At 45.1% G+C, this 22,074-nt stretch overlaps 1 protein-coding gene and 1 long non-coding RNA gene across 3 annotated transcripts; one reads left to right on the forward strand and one right to left on the reverse strand.

Annotated features, from left to right (window-relative positions):
• The first annotated feature begins 180 nt into the window (after positions 1 to 180).
• On the forward strand, positions 181 to 21,589 carry LOC146429677 (uncharacterized). Its single transcript, XR_014855629.1, has 4 exons — positions 181 to 308; positions 17,276 to 17,449; positions 18,933 to 19,117; positions 21,287 to 21,589. It is a non-coding gene; the product is annotated as an uncharacterized LOC146429677 (long non-coding RNA).
• LOC146429678 (myosin heavy chain, skeletal muscle, adult) lies at positions 5,484 to 21,426 on the reverse strand. 2 transcript variants are annotated; one of them, XM_085077953.1, is made up of 38 exons: positions 21,220 to 21,426; positions 20,989 to 21,132; positions 20,741 to 20,897; positions 19,058 to 19,085; positions 18,860 to 18,955; positions 18,663 to 18,771; positions 18,470 to 18,533; positions 18,280 to 18,378; positions 18,067 to 18,170; positions 17,829 to 17,967; positions 17,063 to 17,181; positions 16,815 to 16,964; positions 16,074 to 16,244; positions 15,484 to 15,793; positions 15,251 to 15,327; positions 14,912 to 14,999; positions 14,697 to 14,814; positions 14,221 to 14,344; positions 13,444 to 13,580; positions 13,086 to 13,341; positions 11,831 to 12,073; positions 11,435 to 11,611; positions 11,205 to 11,350; positions 11,027 to 11,117; positions 10,549 to 10,938; positions 10,270 to 10,396; positions 9,987 to 10,105; positions 9,336 to 9,532; positions 8,792 to 8,975; positions 8,540 to 8,705; positions 8,245 to 8,369; positions 7,772 to 8,080; positions 7,465 to 7,668; positions 7,040 to 7,165; positions 6,775 to 6,945; positions 6,584 to 6,688; positions 6,346 to 6,441; positions 5,484 to 5,762 (listed from the first exon to the last, which is right to left on the reverse strand). In XM_085077953.1, exons 1-38 carry the CDS (start codon positions 21,424 to 21,426, stop codon positions 5,607 to 5,609), a joined length of 5,829 nt encoding a protein of 1,942 aa, XP_084934079.1. In that variant the 3' UTR covers positions 5,484 to 5,606. The 2 variants fall into 2 exon arrangements, with proteins under 2 accessions (XP_084934079.1, XP_084934078.1); XM_085077952.1 differs by having other exon boundaries at positions 18,663 to 18,755; positions 18,841 to 18,955.
• Positions 21,590 to 22,074: the final 485 nt, after the last annotated feature.

A 22,074-nucleotide genomic window follows, 5' to 3' on the forward strand; every position in this document is an offset into this window, starting at 1 on the left:
AACACCAAAACAAAAAACACACAAAAATACTATCTTTGTGTAATCTGCAACTTGCAAATACTGCTGTCAGCTCTACTATCAGAATTGGAACAACATGCATGGAAAGATTAATATGGCCTGAAAACCATCGGTGTGTATGATATGATGAAGGAAATACAGCCTCATTCTGCTGTTCTCTGGGTAAAAGGAGATCTTCTAGGAATGTTGGCAGATGGTTAGCAGAAATGTCAGAACTCTAATCCTTCAGAGCAAATCCTCTCATTGCTACACTTTGACTAACACATTGCCATGAACAGGACCTGGAGATGGTAAGGACACACTTTTATATAAGATTTGATAAATACTGGTTCAGATTAAATTAATTATAGTGACTAATATATCCTGCAGAGAACTTGTTTGTTAAATACAGAGCTTAACATGCTGTCCTACCTTCTTAATTGTCCTCTAAGAGTCTGTTTGAATGTTCCTGATAAAGACTTGGTGTGCTGGGGAGGACAGAGATGGAATTTTGAATTGATTTTTTGAGATAACCCAGTAATTACCATTCCTAATGGGAGTTGCTGAGTCATTCTCTAGGGAGAAAGGCACTTGGGACCAATAATTTATCTGCTTTTGTAAAAGGGAATGACTGGGACTAAATGTAAATCCCCCAAGAATATTATTAATGAAAATTATCTTGTGCTCCAGTTCATAGAAGGCAGAGATGCCTTCTCTTAGTAGCAGAGATGCCTACTCTCTTTCTTGATCTTGCACTTGCCTTCAAGAACTCATATCTGTATGCCTTGTGTATTTATAATTTAGTCTTAACTACATTAAAAGGGAAGCAAACATTCCATGTCTCCACACAGAGAATGTGGAAAATGAACTTCCATACCCACAAAGACTTCTCTTTCCAGCAGCACAATAGACTGTTTCACACATATTCTAAAGCGACTTAGTCCCTTGGAGAGATGCTGAAACAGCCAGCTGAGGGTAGAAAGGTAGAAGGTAAATGTGCAACCTGTGATTGAAAAAGGACAGTAGTGAAGGTGCAGGCAAGGTGAGCAATGCACATATCTCCTATTTTCACAGCAAATAGGAGGTAACAGGTGACATGCAGAATGTCATTTCCTTCACACTTCTAAGCAGCTGCGTGACTCCAGTTACAGAACAGCTCAGTGAAGTAAAAAGGCTTAGAAGTATCTGAATAAAGTGCAGAAAGCAGAGGGACAACAGGTGGAAAAAGAGTCAGAGAAGGACAGAGAGGTGTATGGAAGGGAAATTACAGTTGCTAGCTTGATATTACTATTAGGATGCAAATGACTCAGAAAAATAAGTCAGATGGCAGGTTCCCTTAGCTGACCCTCGTCTGTCACAGGATGGGAGAGGTTTCATGGTGCAGGCAGATTAGCATAACTCTGATGTGGGACTCTTGGACATGATACATGGGAAGCACAACTAAACTATGTTTTGCTTGAACTTTGTGAGAATATTTCCTATCCATTTTAAGCTATAAAGACCATTTCACTCATCACTGCTTTCTCAGGTATGCAGGGGTAACCTTTGCCTTCTGCATCCCTGTTGCAAACTCCCTGATGCTCCCTCAGGGATTTCTCCATCTTTTCTGTATCCTCCTAGAGCAAGGTGATCCCTAGGGCCTTTTTTTCCAGCACTGATAACCCAAACATTCCCAGAGGTCTTTTGGCCCATCCCACCTGTCTTTGTTGTGTCCCAGTGAGGAACACATGAAAGTGGCTGGATTTTAACACCTCTGCTGTGATTTGCTCCTAACAGGTGGGCCAGGCAGTTTCAGCAGGTTTAAAGCAGCCAGGTTTCAGTGAGGCCTCATTGCTGTGTGCACTGGAGCAGGGCCCAGAGGAGGGTCCCCTCGATGGCTCCAGGCTGCCATCCCCTGGCCCTGGGTGCCTGGAGCAGAGGACCTGGCCAGCTGCTGCCTGGGAGCTCCCTGTGACTGACAGGAGCCTGATGGGGCCTGAAGCTGAGAATAAGGCTGATGATGGAGCCTTGCCCTGACATCACAGCCTAAATGGTGAGGCAAAAGGCACGGCCATAGCCCAACTGATGTCTCTGTGTCCTACACCAGCACCCACGCTGGGCCATTGCCACAGCTGTCTGTGCTTCCTTCCCATGTCACCAATGCGTGGGACAGATGTACATGTGGGGCAGTGAGCCACTGCTTCACCACCCATGGCCTGTTCAGGGTCTCTGCACCTGGGTGGGAGTAGACAGGCAGCTTCCTTGCAATCCCTGCCAGTGCTTATCCCTGGGCTTGACTTCCATAAAGCTGATGGGATGCTCACCTTCCTGCCCATTCCCCAGCACTGCTTTGGGCCTCCAGCCTGAAGCTCTCTGATGGGTCTTACCTTGTTTGTACCATTTACTATACCTCCATGAATACATCCCAAGATTACAGGTCCACCTGCAGGGTTCAAACCAGTATGGCCAGCTCCTGAGATGGGGAAGGCATTTGACACATTTCCAATAAATGGTGCATCTTATTACAGAAGTGCAGTTTGCTCTTTTCCTTCTCTACAAGGTTATCTTAGAAGGCATTCCCGAAAAAGGTAAATTACATCTGAGAGAAGCCCAGACCATTCTGTCCTGCCCTCCTTTCTAGTAGTGAAGGTCTCTGATACTCAGCTGCTGCTGATATACAGTAAAAATGCCACTTATATGCCAAAAAAGTAACTTATACATTGTTGGCTGAGTATGATTTTAAAATGTCTCTAAAATCTATTCTACATGGAAATCCACATATCCTGCCTAGTGGGGACAAGGAAGGCATTATCACTTGCTATGAGTAGTTGTTCCTATTCTAAGTCTAATAGTAAAAATCTTCTAATTGATATAGAAGAGCCTCACCAACAAAACATTTTTTACACAAAATATTTTCTCAAAACAGCCTCTTTTGCATGGTTATATACTTACCATCCCAGTGTTACTGTCTGTTCCAAGACTGACTCTTCAGTCTTGCGTAAGAATGGTGCAGTGGCAAGGAGGGGCCTGCTATGAGTTATCAGAGTCCTCACATCTTTGCCAGGAGGAGTACAGCAGACAAGGATTTCTTCCTATTTGTTCTAGGTTTGCTTGGCTTTATTTTTGTCTACTTCCTGATGACATTCTGCTTCCCTTTCACTGGTTTCCAGCCAAAGTTTAAATGGTTCAGAACAGCTTCTGCTGCCTCAGTTCCTATGAAAGATATTTCGTTATTGTGCAGTGAACCCCCAAGGCTTGTCAGACCTTCACCATGTGTGGTGTTCAGAAGCTTAACCTGAAACAGGCTGTCTAATAGTTGTGTGACTACAAGCTAAAACCACTTCAGGCCCAGAGAAGCCCTAAGAACATGCACTGTCAGCTCAGTGCAAACCCTCAAACCTTTTGCTGTTAATAGAAAAAAACTGCATTTACAGGTCTATGATAATTGAGATTTTAAGGAACTGAAGCAACAGAGTATAAACATAGAATGGTCACATATTCAGAAGGAAGAGTGCAAAGGAGAGAAATTGATGGTAAAGACAGTATCACAGTCAGGCTTGTATCTGTCATGAAGCATGAGTGTGGAGAACAAAATGGAGTGAAAATAATCTAATGTCTACTATGGAAACATAGGAAGCTTTCTAACCTATCGTGGGAAGGTGGAGCTGGGCTGACATCACTGAAATAGTGATGGATCTTTAAAGCTCTTTGTGACTGAAAGGTGATTAGCTCCAAAAAACTCACTCTCATCACACTGTCAGATAGCAATGACAGAGACATCTGTCGTTGGATGAGAGGGAGCTTCAGACAAGCCCTGCCTTAACCTCAGATTTTTGGCAACAGCTTAAATTTAAGAAATCACTCTGGCCATCATGTTCTAAGGATGGCAGATCAGGTCTATTTGTAAGATGAATTATTTATTAAACAGACAGGAGATAACATATGAAAGATCTTAATCAGAAGTACTTACTACACAGTATAAAACTGAAAGAAATACTAGTAGAGTACATAATACAGTGCATGGGATCAAGGTACCTATATTAAAGCTAGCAAACAAAATAATGTTGATTAGGAGCCAAATATAACTTACTCTCAAAATGACAAAAGTATACACAGAGTTCTTTCACTCAGCCTCCAGAGGAGACTAATTGACTATTTCCTATTTGAGTTATCTGACTGATTAACAAGAAACAGATAAGCACTTGTGGGGGGTCAGATGCCCTGCTACAACATCTGGGGTTTCTGCTTTTGCATCCTCTCTACTGACAGCAGGACAGCCTCAAGATTAGTGTGCTGCTGAGTTTGCAACTTGGAGGCTGATAGTTAAAAACTCATTTTGATAATTCTGGTTTAGCCATACAGAAGTGGAGCTTCAGAGTGTAAGTTTCCACCAGAATGAGTAAAGTTCACCAGAATCTCACATTCCTCTTTGGAAGCAAAACCTATGCTGTGACAAGGATTTCTACACACACTGACTGAGGTACCACTGACAATCTTAAGAACTTCCCAGGAAATCTCAAAAGCTCCAATGGCAGGCTCTGCTTTGAAAATTTGAAGAAGAATAGAGCTGAAGGTTTTGGAGACCACCAGCATCAGGCCTGGGCATAGCCACGACCTGTATGCCATGCCTTACTGAGCAGGCGAGAGATTCAACTGCATTTGATTTGCACACACACATGCTCCCAAAACCTCCTCACTTTCCTCCCAGACCTCCCTATCCTCCCCCTTCCCTGTGCAGTCTCCTGTTTCTTTTTGCACCAGAACCACTGAGGACATTGATCCCTCTCAAGCCTTTGCACACTGTGTTGGTTTTAGAGCTCTGCTTTGAATGTCCACTCAGTTCTCTCCCCTCCTAAGACCCTGGGTCTTTGTAATTGGTGCTCCTTGACCTTGTTTCTTTTTATTTTCTCTTCTGCTATCACTGCTGAGAAATGAGCTGATATTTTCACACAGTTGTGCAGAACATGTGGCAGACCTTCCTCCTGACAGGCAATTGTCAGCTAAGTCCACCTCTTCACAAATTATGCTGCATTATGTTTCCTATCTGTACAGTTCTGTGTTTTTAACAGTATTGAATTTTGTGTACTATTTAATGGCACTGTTTTGCTGAGTTTCATGGAAGCCTTCTGCATTCCTAACATATCAATCCTTGTCTTTAGTGCCTGAAACAGCATCATCTCATTGAAAATGTGTTCCTCCTGTTAAACGTCCCTCTGGCTTACTTTAACAGTACCTTTGACAACGCAGGCAACTGCACAAATAACTTTTCTCTTTCACTCTGTGTCTTTCAAGATAATTTATATGAGTAAGAAGCTTTCTTTGATCACTGCCAAAAGTGTTATAGAAGGGATAATCAGTTGGACATTAGAGGACAAAAAGCTGTACCATCACAAAGGTACACAAAAGTTCTAAAAAGAAAAATGGTGTCGAAAGACTAATGGCAATGCATTGTTTTTGTTTTTACCCGTAAAAATCAAAACAAATGAAAACTGCTGCTGAAGTGAATTCAAATGAATCTACTCTTTATTCTCTACATATTGAGATGGTAGCAAATATCAAATATTAAACAGAGTGACAGAGGGCTCACATTTTGTGCAGCCCTCAGATCACTTTGCTGCCTCATGGCGTTCTCACTCTTCCTCTTCTATCTTCTTGCCATGAATGTCACGGCTCTTCACTCGGAGCTTGTTGACCTGTGACTCTGCAATGTCAGCCCGCTCCTCGGCTTCCTCCAGCTCGTGCTGGATCTTGCGGAACTTGGAGAGGTTGACATTGGACAGCTCCTCCTGTGTGGGGAGAGGGAGTCAGGGGTGAGGAGCCCAGGGCAGGGGTTTTGTTCCTGCTGCACCTTGGCCTTACAGGGGTGCAATTCTCAATCCCCCTCCCACCAGTGCTCACACATCAGCCTCACACAGAGCTCCTCATCCTCCCCTTTTCAGGACCCTGCAGGGACAAGCTTCACCAGGACTACATTGCACATGCAATTTTGTCCCTTGGGTTTGTCATTTCTGCACTTATTCTCCCACTACTTCTCTGTATGACTTACAGGGTTCAGAAGACCCTGAAGCCTTCTGCTGCTGATTATTAGCAGAGATTCAGGAACTTGTCAGTCTGTGGATGTGGCCCCTGGCTTTGTTTACTCTGACCTCCTGTGTGAAACAGGCTGCAGAACTTCCCTTAATGAACCTCCATGAATGCAGGGTGCCCAGAGCTCATCAAGTCCTTGTGACACAATAGCAAAGCAGCGAAGCCAAGACTGTTGTGTCTCAGGAGTTTCTTTCACACCTCTCTCCTGGTATTCAGCCTCATTCAATGTGTGTCCTGCCTCAATGGAATGTGACCCTTGTCCATTCTCCAAGCAATACTTACAGCCTCCTCAGCTTGTCTCTTGTAGGATTTCACTTTCATTTGCAGCTTGTCCACCAGATCCTGCAGCCTGAGGACATTCTTCCTGTCTTCCTCAGACTAGGGAGGTTGGCAAACAGGAAAGAAAGTCAATTCTTGGTTCTGCATCATGCAAGGTTAACAATTCCCCTTGGGAATGGTGTGTGCAAAATGTGATTTGCTGTGAGAAAACCCTGTCAGCCCAGGAGACCTCCTGCCTTACCTGGTAGGTCAGTTCCTTCACCCTCCGCTCGTACTTGCGCACACCCTTCACGGCTTCAGCGCTGCGCTTCTGCTCAGCATCAACCTCCCCTTCCAGCTCGCGCACCTGCAAGGAGAAGCCATCCCTGCAGCTTCCCTGACAGTGTCTCTCCAAGGACACGCTCACTCATGCACAACCCCAGCCCTACACACCCTGGCCTCCAGCTTCTGCAGTTGTTTCTTCCCTCCCTTCAATGCCAACTGCTCAGCCTCTTCCAGACGGTGCTGCAGGTCCTTCACTGTCTGGTCCAGGTTCTTCTTCATCCTCTCCAGGTGGGCACTGGTGTCCTGCTCCTTCTTCAGCTCTTCTGCCATCATGGCCGCCTGATCAGAGCAAAGGGTCAAAGCCATTTTGGGGCTGGAGATATCTGGGGGAGAGTCCATTCCCCATCAGCAATGCAAGGAGTGCCCAACTCACATCTGTGATGGCCTTCTTGGCCTTCTCCTCAGCATTGCGGGCCTCCTGGATCGTGTCCTCCATTTCACTCTGGATCTGGGAAATGTCTGTTTCCAACTTCTTCTTGGTGTTGATCAAGCTGGTGTTCTGTGCAAAAGGAAAGACAGGATTCCTACTGTCAGACCAAAGGCCTCCACATCAAGGTCTGAAAGTGCAGGTATAGTTTAGGAAAATCTTTAGTTCAAGGGACTTCTTTAGCACCAGAGCAGTAAACCAGACACTGGGGACTTGCTGGAGGGGTTGCAGCACAGTTCCTCCAAAGTTTACACATTTGTAAATGTGTAAAACTTTGTAAATGTGTACACAGTAAATCACTTGCAAGATGCATAACAACCTAAATCTTTGTTATCTCTTATGAATGGGAACAATTTCCAGCAGGGACTGACCTGGGTGTGGAGGAGCTGTGCACGTTCTGTGGCATCCAGAAGCTCCTGCTCAGCCAGTTTCCTTGACCTCTCTGTCTGCTCCAGGGCTGCCCGTAGCTCCTCAACTTCAGCCTGCAGCAGGTTTGCCCTGCGTTCCACCATGGCCACTTGCTCCTTCAGGTCATCCTGTGTCCTGAGAGCATCATCCAAGTGCAGCTGTGTGTCCTGGAAAGAAAGACAAGAGAAATACCCATGCATCAACATGTGCTTAAGTGGCAAAAATGTCAGGGATCTCATTTTTCTCTTTCTGTAGGTTTGCTAAACAGACCTTGAGAACTCCCTGCGTGTTTCTCAGGTTCTTCTGTGCCTCAGCAGCCTGGCGGTTGGCATGGCTCAGTTGGATCTCCATTTCATTCAGGTCTCCCTCCATCTTCTTCTTCAGCCTCAGGGCTTCATTCCTGCTCCTGATCTCAGCATCCAGAGTGCTCTGCATGGAGTCTACAACTCGCAGGTGGTTTCTCTTCAGCTGGTCAATCTCCTCATCTTTCTCTGCTATCTTCCTGTCAATCTCAGACTTCACTTGGTTGAGCTCAAGCTGCAGGCGCAGGATCTTCCCCTCCTCGTGTTCCAGCGAGGCCTGCACAATTCAGCATGAAGAGTGACTTGAGCCACTGCTTGCTTACTTTCTAAGTAATCTTTTATGCAGTTCCACATGAAATCTAGGCTCGCTATCCTGATGTGTCTCCAAATAGCTACACCCATCCTCTTGGTGGTGACCCTATTTATTATCATTGTACTTACCTCAGCTTCCTCCAGGGAGGCTTGCAGTTCAGATTTCTCCTGCTCAATCTGCTTCTTGACTTTCTCCAGCTCATGAATTGCCTTTCCTCCCTCAGCAATCTGCTCCGTGAGGTCAGAAATCTCCTCTGTGGGAACAAACACCAATGGCACGGTCAGGCACACAGCAGAATGGCAAGGGCCCTGTCCCACCAAGGTGTCCCACCAGACATCTCTGCAGACCTGCAGGCACAGACCCATGAAGGATGGTGGTAATGGCTGATAGTGAGAAAGCCCACTGAGGAGCAGAGGGACTCACGCTGCAAGTTCTTGTTCTCGCGCTTCATGGTTTCCAGGTGGTCCAAGGACTCCTCATAGGCATTCTTCATCTTGAACAGCTCTGTGCTGAGAGAGCGCGACTCCTTCTGCGAGGCCTCCAGCTCAGCCTGAGTTTCCTCATACTTCTGCTTCCATTCTGCCAGGATCTGAAGAGAAACAGAGTGTGAGTAGGGATGGGGCAATCACAGGGGGATGCTCTGGCCAGGAGTCGTGGTGCTGGAGGCCAAAAGACCTTGTCAAAGTTCTTCTGCTTCTTATCCAGAGCAGCACAGGCAGCATTGGATCTCTCCACGTCAATCATGAGGTCTTCCACTTCATTTTGCAGCCTCTGCTTTGTCTTTTCCAGGGAGGCACATTTGGCATTGACAGCCTCAACATGTTCCTCTGCATCTTGCAGGCGCTGTGCCAGCTTCTTCCTGGCAGGAGACAGCACAGTGCCATGTTAGAGCTTGGAAGGGCATCAGCTCTGTTCTGTCATAAGAGCGCAGTTCCTCACGCGAGTTTTGAGCGAAGCACTTTTTACCCATATACAAAAGGATTTACCGTCTGCTGTGTCCTTTCACCTATGGAATATTCAGCCTGTCCTAGCACGTCCACAGCTTATGTTCTCCCTTCCCATCTGCAATATTTCTCTTCCTCCCTCTCACCCCTTTACCACAAAGGCAGAGTCTCCTTGCCTTCATCCTACTCTGTTCCTAACCCAATCTCAGAATCTGCAATTTCTGTTGACCAGCCTCAGTCTTCTCCAGTCATTTTCCATCCTGCTTCCCACATACTTGGCCTCCTCGAGCTCCTCCGTGCGCTGAATCGCGTCAGTCTCGTATTTGGTTCTCCACTGGGCCACCTCCCCGTTGGCCTTGGACAGAGCTCGCTGCAGCTCCCCCTTGGCCTCCTGCTCCTCCTCATATTGTTCCCGGAGCAAGTCACAGTCGTGGCGAGCAGACTGCAGGGCGTGGGCCAGGGCGTTCTTGGCCTGTGGGGACATGGGTTTGCTAACTTGAATACTTTTCTTGAAATGCCTCCTGACTGTGAAGTTGACAGTGAAATTGGAATGAAATTCTAATTGGGCAAATGTAGAGCTTGGAGCTGATGAGGCCCTCAGTGACACATTCTGGGGGATCAGCACCTGCTATTGACAGCTCCTCTGTGGACACTTATCAGTGGATTGTGTAAATGTGGGGCTGAATCCTGTCTTAGAGAGGATCATCAGAATCTCATGGAAGCCTTGTAGATGACTTCCTCCAGCACCTAAAGCACCCTGCTTCCTTCCCTCTCTAGTTGAAGAATAGGGGTTTGTGCATTAGTGCTGCTCCCTCCAGTCGCATATGTGCTTGGAAAAAGAGCACTGAACCAGTCTAGTGTCAGACAGGATTCCCCAAATGTTTTTAGGGGTGATGTACACTGTGGATCATAGGGCACTTCCAGACCTTGATTTCTTCCTCTAGATGTCTCTTGAGCTCCTCAATCTGTTGGGTAAATCCTTGCTTGCCCCTAGACAGCTGAGAAATCAGAGCATCTTTCTCCTCCACCTGGCGTGAATATTCACCTGGGAAGAAAAACGAAAAGGAGGGAGTAGACTATTCCTCCTACAGCCTTCAGCCTGTAAGGCCAATGTAACCAGAGAGCTTAGACCAGTTGTCAATTTGCACCCCCTGGTTTGCTCAGGGCATGCAGGTCCTGCCTTTCACTTCAGGGCTGAGGATGTCTCACCTGACTCTGTCTGCAAACGAGCTCTTTGCGTATTGAGGTCATTGATCATGCGCTGATTCTGCTCCTCCTTCGTTTTAATCTCACTCAGCTGATCTTCCAGTGTGCGGCACATCTTCTCCAGGTTGGCCTAGAGAGGAAACAACAGAAGGGAAAAGAGATTATCCTCTGCACTCTGCATTATTGTCACAGCGAGGATTTTGTTTCTGGGAATATGACTGGAAGTGGCACCTTTTATGCCACACATTGGTCCTGTCAGCATGTTCTCCTGCAACTACATACCTTGGCTTTGGAGACAGACTCCATGTTACTGGCCAAGTCATCAATCTCCATCTTCAGCTCACTCTTCTCCTTCTCCAGCTTCTGCTTCACACGTTGCAGGTTGTCGATCTGCTCCCCCAGCTCAGCTGTGCTGTCCGCGTGCTTCTTGCGCAGGGCGGCAGCCGTGGCTTCGTGCTGCAGCGTGGCCTCTTCGAGGTCACGGCGCATCTTCTGAAATTCTGCCTCTCGCTTCTTGTTCATCTCAATCTGAGCTGCTGTCGCCCCTCCTGCTTCTTCCAGGCGCTCGCTGATCTCCTCCAGCTCCCTCGACAGGTCAGCGCGATGCTTCTCTGCTTTAGCGCGAGAGGTTCGCTCTGCCTCAATTTCCTCCTCCAGCTCCTCAATACGAGCCTGGACAACAGCAGGGACCCTTCACAGCCTTGCCCTCCTCCTGCCTGAGCTGAGCCTGAGCAAGGGAGGGGAAGGAACAGAGACTTGCCTGCAATTCCTTGATCTTCTTCTGAAGTTGCATGCCCAGGGCTTGTTCATCCTCGATTTTGCTCTGGATCTGGCTGATTTCAAAGTCTTTCCTTTGGGCAAAGCAAACTGTGTTAGAGCTCAAAGGAAAAAGCCAAGTGATCCAGCCCAGCACTCAGGTGCCCCAGAGCCACACTTACTTCTTCAGCTTCTCATCCAGCTGCTGCTTGTCATTCTCCAAATCCATGATGCTGTCCTGGGCCAGCTTCAGGTCTCCTTCCAGTTTCCTCTTAGCTCTCTCCAGGTCCATGCGCAGTTTCTTCTCTTGCTCCAGGGACCCTTCCAGCTAAACACAACAACACAGCAGTGCTCTACCAGCCAGCTCAGCCTCCAGACCTGTCCTGTTCCTGCTCTATGTCTCTGTGCTTACATCGTCCACTTGCTGCTCCAGCTTGGTCTTGGCTTTGGTCAGTGTATTGACTTTGTCCTCTTCAACCTGCAGGTCATCCAGGGTCTGCTGATGGGCCTCTTGGAGGGCTTTCTTCTCTTTTGTCAGCTTGGCAATGGTCTCGTCCAGGGTTGCCATCTCCTCTGTCAGGTTTTTCACCTACAAGTAAGAGCAATTGTTAAAATTCAGGGGAAAACATGGTAGCTGTTTTGGTCAAATTTTCCATCTGCTGTGCTTAGCCTGAAGTTGTGCTTTTCCTTTCAGTGCTTAGCTCAGGCCCAGCTCCTATGTTCAAAGGGCAACATGTCCTTGGGTTGCTCTTTTGCTCCTAGAAACATTGATTTTTCTGTCTGGCTCTGTGATTCCTTGTTTGTGTACCTTGTTTTCCGTGGCATGTTTTTCCTTCTCCACCTTGGCCAGTGTTAGCTCAAGGTCATCAATATCTTTCTTCAGCTCTGAACATTCATCCTCCAGTTTCCTCTTCTTGGCTGTCAGTTCAGCATTAATTTCCTCTTCATCCTCAGCCCTTTCTGTCAGCTCCTTAATTTTGGCTTCCAGCTGGATTTTGTTTTTGATGAGCTGGTCACACCTTTCTTCTGCATCTGCCAAGCTATCTGCTTCCTGGTGGGGAGACAGAATTTTGTGGGTTGTAATGTCTTGAATTTTCTCTGTTCTCCCTTTTCTTGCACTGAATAGGTGCATTTAAAAGTGATGGGTGAACCTGACCTTCAACTCCACCAAGAGAAGGATCTTGAGTGATGTCTACTGGGAAACCTTGTCATTTGGAATCAATATTTATGCCAAAGTTTTTGTATCTCCTAAATATTCTTTCCAGGGTGGTTATCCATGAGGATGCCTCCCAGCACAAGGACTAACAGAGAACAGGACGGGGGTTACTTCAGTTTCTAATTTCAGCAGCAGCAATGTCTTGGACTATTTTTTTTTCTCATGGAAAATATATCTGCTCTCTTTTCTTTTTAGTTGTCTCTACAACTGTCTTGAAATATTTGTTTTTTAAAGGCTTTTCTATTTCTGAGAATACTTTACTTGAGAAAGAAATTATTCACTTTTCTATAAAATTGCATTAAAATTGCTGCAGGACCAAGAGTTCTGTCCTATCAACTACCTCTATGGCTTCTTTCGAGACCTGGTCTAGGATCTCCTGTGCTAACCAGCTGATTGCTTCATTGGGTTTTAAGCAACTGCCCTGTCCTATTTGAGTTTGAATGGGAAGTATTCATGTTTCTGAAAATAATCAAGGCTCTCTTGTTTAGTTGTAAGTAGGAAAAGTAGGTCTTTCTCGGGTTTGCCTTTACTACATTAGATAGAACAAGTGCTTTGAAGGTTGAGATATTTTCCTTCCAGCTCTGAGCTCTCCACTGTTCAATACACCTTGCCTGGTGTTACATGGCTCTTTCCTCAGACAACAGGAATGATGAGTGACATGTGGGGCTGCCAGCAGTCTCACCATGCCCTGGCCAGCGCATGCTTACTCAACATTAGAGTGCCTTAGAGTGTGTGATTTAAACTGTTTTCTACCACCCATTGATTCCTGTGAGTCTCTATGTGGGACAAGAAGCATTCTTACAGTTTATCATTATTTTTTCAGGGAGAAATGAATGGTGATACTCACTGCCTGCACTTGGAGCTGCAGGTCATTCTTCTCCTGCACCAGGGCCACCATTTTCTCCTCCAGCTCCTTCCGCTTTGCCTCAGACTTTGCAAGCTCTTCCTTGGTTTTCTCAAACTCTTCCTTCATGCTGGCCATTTCCTTCTCAGACTCTGCACTCTTCAGCAAGGGCTTGATCTTGAAGAACAGCTTCATCCATGGCCAGTGTTTGACATTCATGAATGAACGAACGTTGTACTGAATGCAGAAGATGGACTCCCTGAAAAGAAATTCACATAGTTATTACATGAGTTTGGTGTGATCAATTTAAACTTCATTAGTCAAGTACCATGAAAATCAACTAAATATGAGAAAAGTCTACCTCCTCTCCACCATTTTCCTATACTCCACTCTCATCAAGAAGCCTCTACACCTTGCTTGTGTGCGAGTGATAATTTCTGCCAACTTGTCGTCCCGCATCTCCTCCAGGAGTCCCAGCAGCCCAGCTTTGAAGAATACCTTGAGAAAGGAAATGTTGCACCATGTCATTGTAATGAAGGACAGAACACATGCACAGAGTCACTCAGGATCCTGACAGACTTTAATGGCCATGATCGGTATCACCTTGGACCCTCTGCAAAATCCTCTGTCCAAGGGCTTATGACTTCCCATAATCTCAGCCCTAAGCATTCAGTCCCTGTCTGAGCTGTGTGTCGTGAGTACAGGTTTCCAGTTCAGCCAAGCCTCAGCCACCCCTATGCCTGGTCATGGACACTGGTGAGCTCTACCATGACCTACTGAATTACTTAATGTCTTGATGTTAGACCAATCTCACTGCTGTATAGACATCCATGAATTAATGACTAGAGCCTTGCCTTGTTAGCCTACCCATATCTGACCCTGACAAATCTTGAAAACCAAGGCTTTATGGCTTCACTCTAGACTATCCTTACTCTAACAAACCTGGACTTTCAGTTGAGTCTGACTGCAATTCCTGGGTCATCCTCACATGCTTTGATTGAGTGCTGTGGGGCTGGGCACTTGCTGGTAATGGCCCCTGGTCTGGCAGCTCTATTGTGTTATTGTGCTGTGCCTGATCCCCTGACAGAGCCCACTATTATTGCTTTTGACAACCTTTTAACACAGGTCTCTTTTTTACCTTGGTGTGACCAAATCTGTACTGGGTGTGGTCAACATCAATGGACCCAAGGAGCTTCTCTGAAGCCTTCTTGTTGTCCATGAACTGTCCCTCTGGGATAGCACTGGCATTAAGTACTCTATATCTGCAGAAGAAGAAAGAACATGAAGAAATCACAATCATAGAAACCACAACTTGATGGTAAAACCAATGATTCAACCACCGGACTTCTCAGACTGTACTGCTCAGACTGTACAGTAGAACCAATCTCATGCCTGGAGATGCCTCATCCTGTCAGGACAGGATATAGGAAATATTTTTAATAGCAGTTCTAAGTGCAAGAGCATCCTGATCTCACCACTCCCACATAATCATGAACTGAGGGTGAAACATGTATATTCCAAATCAGTACCAATTAAAAAAAAAGTTTAAAGTATATTATAATGACCAGGTTCTTCAGCTCGGTCTGAATGGGCAGAGAGATGCAGTACTCTTACCTCTGTTTGAAGTCAGCATAGAGGACTCTGCTGGGGAACCCTTTCCTGCAGATCCTGATCCCTTCCAGCACGCCGTTACAGCGCAGCTGATGCAGCACCAGCTCATGCTCCATGGCACCTGACAAATACCACCATTAGTGACTACCCTGCTGTTTGACACTCAGAAGAGCTGCTGCTGCTGCTGCTCAAGATTTTCTCCTCTTGGCTTGCCTTACCAGGTGTTTTAGTTTCATTTGGGATGATGCACCGTACAAAATGGGGGTGAGTGCTTCTCAAGTTAGCCATCAGCTTGTTTAAATTCTCCTGTGACATTACAAGGAAAAGTGCAGAATAAATCTGGTAAGAACCTCATGCTTCTCTATATTGTACATAAAATACCTTTGTCTTTCTGTGTCTTGAACTATGACAAACACGATTACGTTGGTGTAAAACTTATATAAATATTAATGAGACTCTTCTTAGAGAATTACAGGCCTTCTTTCTGACTGCAGCTTCACTGAACTCCAATGTTATTTAAGTGGGTATTTTATTGAGGAAATGAATTCCGCTCTTACCCTGAAGAGAGCTGAGACAGTCTGGAAAGAAGAACCCTTCTTCTTGCCTCCCTTCTTGCCACCACCACCACCAGCCTCTGCAGATCAAAAACAAGAAAAAAAATGTTTTACAGTATGGACAATATATAATGGAAACTACAGAACACAAAGCCACTTTATGTTTCTAGTGTTTGCAGCTGTAATTCTGAGAAAACTTTGTCCCACACTGAAAATACAATTTTTACAAAACTAACCTGCATCTGCTCCACCATAGCTGGCAAAGAGTAAAGCCAGGGTCTTCACAGATGATTTCTGGTACAGCCCAATGACAGTTTCATTCAGAGGGTCCTTGTTCTTCTCCAGCCAGCCAGTGATGTTGTAGTCCACTGTTCCAGCATAGTGCACCAGGGAGAAGTGAGCTTCAGCCTTGCCTTTGGCAGGCTTGGGCTTCTGGAAGTTGTTGGACTTGCCCAGGTGCTGATCATAGAGCTTGTTCTTGAAAGAGGTGTCAGTTGCCTTGGGGAACATGCACTCCTCTTCCAGGATGGAGAAGATGCCCATGGGCTGGGAGAAATCACAAGAAGGGAGAAAGAAAGGAAGGCTGTTGGTGGGAGTCCAGGCTACTTTTCCATGCTTGAAGTGCAGACGATGCAGGACTGATGACACAGATGTGCATCTCCCCAATTCTCTTTCCCAGACTAAACTAAATTTCAGTGTCAAATATTTTGGTTAACTGATGCTACATGTCTGGCTGTGAGTTCCTTCTAAGATCACTGTGCCTCAGAAAGATCACACAATTCCAACACACATCTGATAATAGCATGGGAAAATATGGGAAAAGTACCTTCTCAATGAGCTCAATGCAGGCAGCCAGGTCCATGCCAAAGTCAATGAACTCCCATTCAATTCCCTCCTTCTTGTACTCCTCCTGCTCCAGCACGAACATGTGGTGGTTGAAGAACTGTTGCAGTTTCTCATTGGTGAAGTTGATGCACAGCTGCTCAAAGCTGTTGAACTGCAAAAGCAAGGAAAGGTGCACAGGTTCTCAAGGTGTGCCAAAACCCACAGGCCTTTGCTAGCATTCTCCTAAGGCTGTTTGAAGTTCAAACTGAAGTCCCAACCCCACTGTACTGGCATATGTTTCCTTATCAGGGCTTCTACTGTAATACTCACTGTCCTTCAAGGACTTTAAAATTATTACTTTTGAAATCAGAAGTAATAATTCTTTTTCACTGTACTAGTCAACAGCAAATCCTTTGGTAAGCTCAGTAGCTCCATCATGTCAGTTCTCTGACCTCCTGGGCAGTAGGAACCTCCTCAGTGACTCACCCAAGGATTTCTCTGGCCTCAGATCAACAGTCTGGGGCTTTCTATGCTCTGACACAGAAGTCCTTGCATCATCACTGCATTCAGAGCACAGGAAACATGCTGTGAACTTGCCCAGATCACTACCTTTCCTTGGCTTTTCCAAGAGCATCCAGCCCTTTGGCCCACAGCTGGGTGAGCCTTAGTCTCCTATCTGTTTCTGAGTCAAGACCCTTCCTTGCCCATTGCTTGACTGTGGTGTCAAATCCATGTTCCTTACATCAAAGATCTCAAAGCCAGCAATGTCCAGGACACCAATGAAGTACTGCCTGGGCTGCTTTGTATCCAGCTGTTGGTTGATACGAACAACCATCCACAGGAACATTTTCTCAAACATAGCCTTTGCCAGGGCACCCACTGAATTGTTCACCTAGAGCAGAGGAGACAGGACAGGAGTTACCTCTGAGGGTCAAAGAAAAATGCACACGTACTACTTCAAGCCATGCATTTGCAACCTCCAGATGTTACCTGTGTCACATTTTGACCTTTGGTCACGTATTCATTCCCAACCTTGACTCGGGGGTAACACAAGGCCTTGAGAAATTCAGCTGAGTTAAGGCCTGTTAGGTAGGCAGCCTTGTCAGCCACTAGATGTGGGGAAAGAGAGAGTGAGAAAAGTATTTATCTCTGGACAATCTCTAGAATTCAATGATGTCAACAACTCTGCTGTTCATGTTCTAGGAATGGAAGAACATTGACCTCATCCCACACAGAAGGCCTGTGAAGGAATACAAATTCTGGAAACTAATGATGGTCTTCTTTGAAAGCAAGAACAGGTATGGCTTGGATAGGAACAGCTTGAACCTGGAACTTCCTGGAAGAACTCCAAAAGCCTCTAGGAATACATAAGGCAAGGTACGTTCTTCTTCTGTGGGAAGGGGATTTCTGGATACTACAGCTTGCAGGAGTTATTTCCCCGAAAACATAATTGCCTCCCAGGGTGTCTTGGAGTGGTTGGAGGTTTTCAAGAGAGAGAGAAAGAGATATCCTGTGTTCAAACTGAAGGTCTTGCTTTCAGGCAGTATGCATTTGGGGAGCAACCATTGGATAGAATAATGGAATATGCCATTACTAGGAAAGCATGTCTTGCAGTTAGAGGGACCAGCTGTAAAGATGGTATTCTCCATGTTTTATAGGGAGACATGGGCCAACTGCAGTGCCTTTGGAGGCTAACATATTGCCTCTGGAGGCAGAGAAGGGCATGGCACAAATGGGTCCCTGAATTTGCTGATACCTTCTGTGCCATCAGGCTCTGCCTGCTCCTCTCGTTGTTTCTGCTTGAACTTCAGGTTCCCGTAGTGCATGACAGCCCCTGTCAGCTTGTAGATGGCTGTTTTCTCATCTGCAGTGAAGCCCAGGATGTCAATGGCACTCTGCAGTCAAAACAATGAATTCAAAAATGTGTCCTTAGTGAGTCAGAGCGGCCACCCTTGCAAAATGCCCAGTAGGTCCCTTCTTGCTGTGTTACTTACATCTGTAGCCATCAGCTCCTCCTGGTCATCAATGCTGGGAACAGTGACCTCCCCTTGACTCACATAGTGGAAATCATAAGGGTTGGTGGTAATGAGGAGCATGTCTGAAAGTAGGGAGAGTAAAGGCATAGGCTTAGTGTTTCCAGTCAGGTGAGAGAGGGAAGTGATCACCCTCAGTGATCATCCTCAAAAAGCCATAATGTTCCTTCCTACCAATTAGCTCTGGCTTCTTGTTGGACATGATCTGATAAAAGATGTGGTAGCTTCTTTCCGCCTTGAGCTGGAAAGTGACTCTGGACTTCTCCAGCAGATCTGCCCAGAGAGGTAGAAAGAGTTAGGCACTTGTGGGAATGCAGATGGACGTGTGAATTTGGGATGGGAGCAGTCCAGGAGAGTCTCTTACAAGTTTCAATGTCAGCAGAAGCCAGTTTGCCTGTGGCCCCAAAGTGGATTCTGATGAATTTGCCCTGTTAAGCAGAAGCAGCAGCAGGTCAGCCTGGATGTGTTCTGCTGATGTCTCCTTTACATGAAGAACTGCTCAGGCATCATTTGTCTTGCCACGATGGCAAGAGATTTTATGCAAAGCAACAACTTACAAAGCGTGAGGAGTTGTCATTCCTCACGGTCTTGGCATTTCCAAAGGCCTCCAGCAGTGGGTTGGCGCTGATGATTTGATCCTCAAGCGTTCCCTGCAGGGAGGTAATTCTTCAGTGATTGTGTTTAGCTCACATGGCAATGACAGGCCAGGTTTTCAGTCTCTTCTTCCTGACTCACCTGCATTTTGCCTGATGACTGTTCCTCTTTCTTCTTCTCCCCACTGGCTGCAATTGTTGCAAAGTACTGGATGACACGCTTTGTGTTCACAGTCTTCCCAGCACCGGATTCTCCACTGTCAAAGCCAAGAGAGAAACAGAGAGTCAGACAGGAGGTCCTCTGGCACTGAGGAGTCCCACAGGGATGTGAGCAGGGGGTGTTATCAGCAGGTACATACGTGATCAGGATGGACTGGTTCTCCCGATCTGTGAAAAAAGCAGTAATGAAGAAATTATTGGTATGTGTTCTGAATATCATTGATAAAATTGTTCATGTGACTTTTAGAAAATGAACTATCAGTAGGCGGCTATTTCCAGTCATAAACCCATCTACCTTCACCCCAACTTCCTTTTGAACATTTTCTTGTTCCCAGCTGGGGCTGGAAAGCTGATATATCAACCCTGAGGTTGTTGTCAGGTGCATCACACATGCACTTCTTTTTCTGGATATTCCCTTCATGCCAAGCTGTTAATTTTCATTATGAAAATGCTTCCAACTAAGGTCAGTTTTGTAGAGTTACTGATTTAATCATCTTCCAGTATGCTGAAGTGAACCTCATAAAGTTTATTACATAGGAACAACCATTCCTAATCAGTCCATAAGCCTCTTAAATGTTTTTTATGTTGGTGGCTGATTGATTATTGCCTAAAGAAAATCAGAGTAACATCATAAATATGTAGTAACCTTTACCAGAGTAGTCTCCCATGCTCTACAATATTGAAATTTTGGTACTTCCAAAACTAGATTTGGTATTACTCTGTGGAATACCTTCAGCTGAGTTTGCTTTCCACAATTTTGTCTGCTTGGTTTTTTATTCTATGCTCCTATTGTGACTCCATTGATAAAATCTTTGTGACTCCATTGATAAAATCTTTGTGACTCCATTGATAAAATCTTTGCACTATAAAAACTGAAAAATCTGTAGGAAGTCTGAAGAGACTAAAGCATTAGGGAACTAACTCTTAATGGAGGTGTCTAGGTTTGCACTCACAGAGTTCCTGCATTTCTTTTGAAGGTGTCAGAAAGGGTAAATATATGACAACTTACATGAATATGACCATGACAAGACACACTATTCAAACATCAAATTTATATTGACAATTTTCATTGTATTCTCTTCCAATTAACCTGCTTAATGCTCGGAATACTGCAGAATTAAATACAGTAATTGGGGACAGAAGAGTGTAAAAGATGTATTTTAACATATTAAAATATATCTCTCTCTGTAATCTATTTTTCTGATGAATCTGCTCTTTCCTAAAATTCTGAAGATTTAGACAATGCTAGAAAAGTTTTCTCTACCCTTCTTTGGTATTGCTTTTTTTTACATTAATGAATGGAAAAGAAGAAATTGTTTCTGAAATGGAGAAAGGAAGTATCAATTTTACAAGCAGATATCACTGCAATGTCTGACTAAGACTGCTTCTGAAGTTTTGGTAAAGCTACCATAGAAAGCACTGGCTCCAACATTGAATGTACTTACGCTTTACACACAGTGTTATTTACAGAACTCCACCCTATTGACTTTCATTGACTTTCCTGCATAGCAAATCGTTCAAAGAACAATCCTTTCATCTGAGAAAAAGCAGAATTTTAAAGTATATCCAAAATTCTTTAATGGAAAATCTGACAAATGTAGTCAGTGTTAAATCATATCCTCCCAAATACACTGGACACGAAATTTTAACATTCATTTCTAAAAACCTGATCTAAATGATGATGTTCAGTAAAGAATCTATTTACAGTGATGACAGAACATCCACCTTTATAGTAACATTAAACGGAAATATTTTGCAGTGAAAAGACTCTCCTCTGTGAGTGTTCAAAGCCAAGTGATTTTAAAGAAAACCAAGTAACTCACCAGTGAGCATGAACTGATAGGCATTGTCAGAGATGGAGAAGATGTGTGGAGGAGCCTCCTGACGCTTCTTGCCTCGGTAGGCCAACACCACCTCCGGGTTGTACACCGGCAGCCACTTGTAGGGGTTGACAGTGACGCAGAAGAGACCCGAGTAGGTCTGTGAGGAAGGGAGACAGCACGTTGGCTTCCCCTGAGCCTGGCACAGCAGCTCCTGCGGCTGCCCAAAGGAAGCTGCTGCTGCCACTTACGTAGATCATCCAGGCTGCGTAACGCTCTTTGAGGTTGTACAGCACAGCGGGTTCGTGCAGGTGGGTCATCATGGCCATGTCCTCGATTTTATCGTACTTGGGAGGGTTCATGGAGAAGATTTGATCTTCCTTCACCGTCAGAGTCTGCCAAAGAATAGAGAGATGCATGTATGTCAGCTAAGAACCCAGAGCGGGGATTAAATTTAATTTATAAATCTTGAATTTATTCACCTCTCCACCTTCAGTCTTGACAGTGACCTTCCCTGCATCCTTACTCTCGATTTTCCCTTTCACATAGGACTCTTTGGGATGAGCCACAAAGACGCATGTCTTGGCATCAAAAGGTTTGTTCTGGGCCTCAATTCTCTCCTTCTCTGACTTTCGGAGGTAAGGGGCTGCCTCCCCAAAGGCAGCCATGTCAGCGTCTGGAGTCGACATCGCTGCACTTCTACAGGAGGCACAGCCAGCAGGGTATCCTGTAGGGTAGAAGATGTGTTGTGTCAGCAAGTGAACAGCTTTATGTGGAACAAAGGAGATCCCTTGCACTTTGATTTTTTCAAATATTAAAGTAGGAATAAATAAGTCAAAAGCTGCATTTAAACTTCCCAGTTTTGGTTGAAAATACTTGTATACTTCTCTAAAATTAATCCTTAGACATCCAGCTAAGCAAAAAAAGCACAGAACAGCAGTTAAGCATGCAGTCTGTTGTGAAGTTTAGCAGTATTATTTCAACTTAGGAAATTCTAGCAAAGTTGGGTGTTCCCATAACAGTCTCTGATTTTTTTTTTAATGCTACTGAAAGTCTCTGAAATAATTCCTTTTCTGATAGCAAATAGTGGCTTTCTAAGAATTACTTGCTCTGAATAATTCATTGTGCATTATGACAGATATAAATGTTACTATTTCCTGTTGTCCCTTCCACAAATCTTAGACTCTTGGTGGCAGAGGTCACTGCTGTTTGAAAACATAATTCATTTTGTGTTGCACAGATATCAAGATCTGATATATAAGTTGAAGGAAAATATGCTGCCTTCAAACCTACAGTAAAATTACTGCTCACAGAGTCAGTCCATGACAGAAATGGAT

Source organism: Lichenostomus cassidix, chromosome 18 (genome assembly GCF_008360975.1).
Source record: "Lichenostomus cassidix isolate B80296 chromosome 18, HeHo_3.0, whole genome shotgun sequence".
NCBI lineage: Eukaryota > Metazoa > Chordata > Aves > Passeriformes > Meliphagidae > Lichenostomus > Lichenostomus cassidix.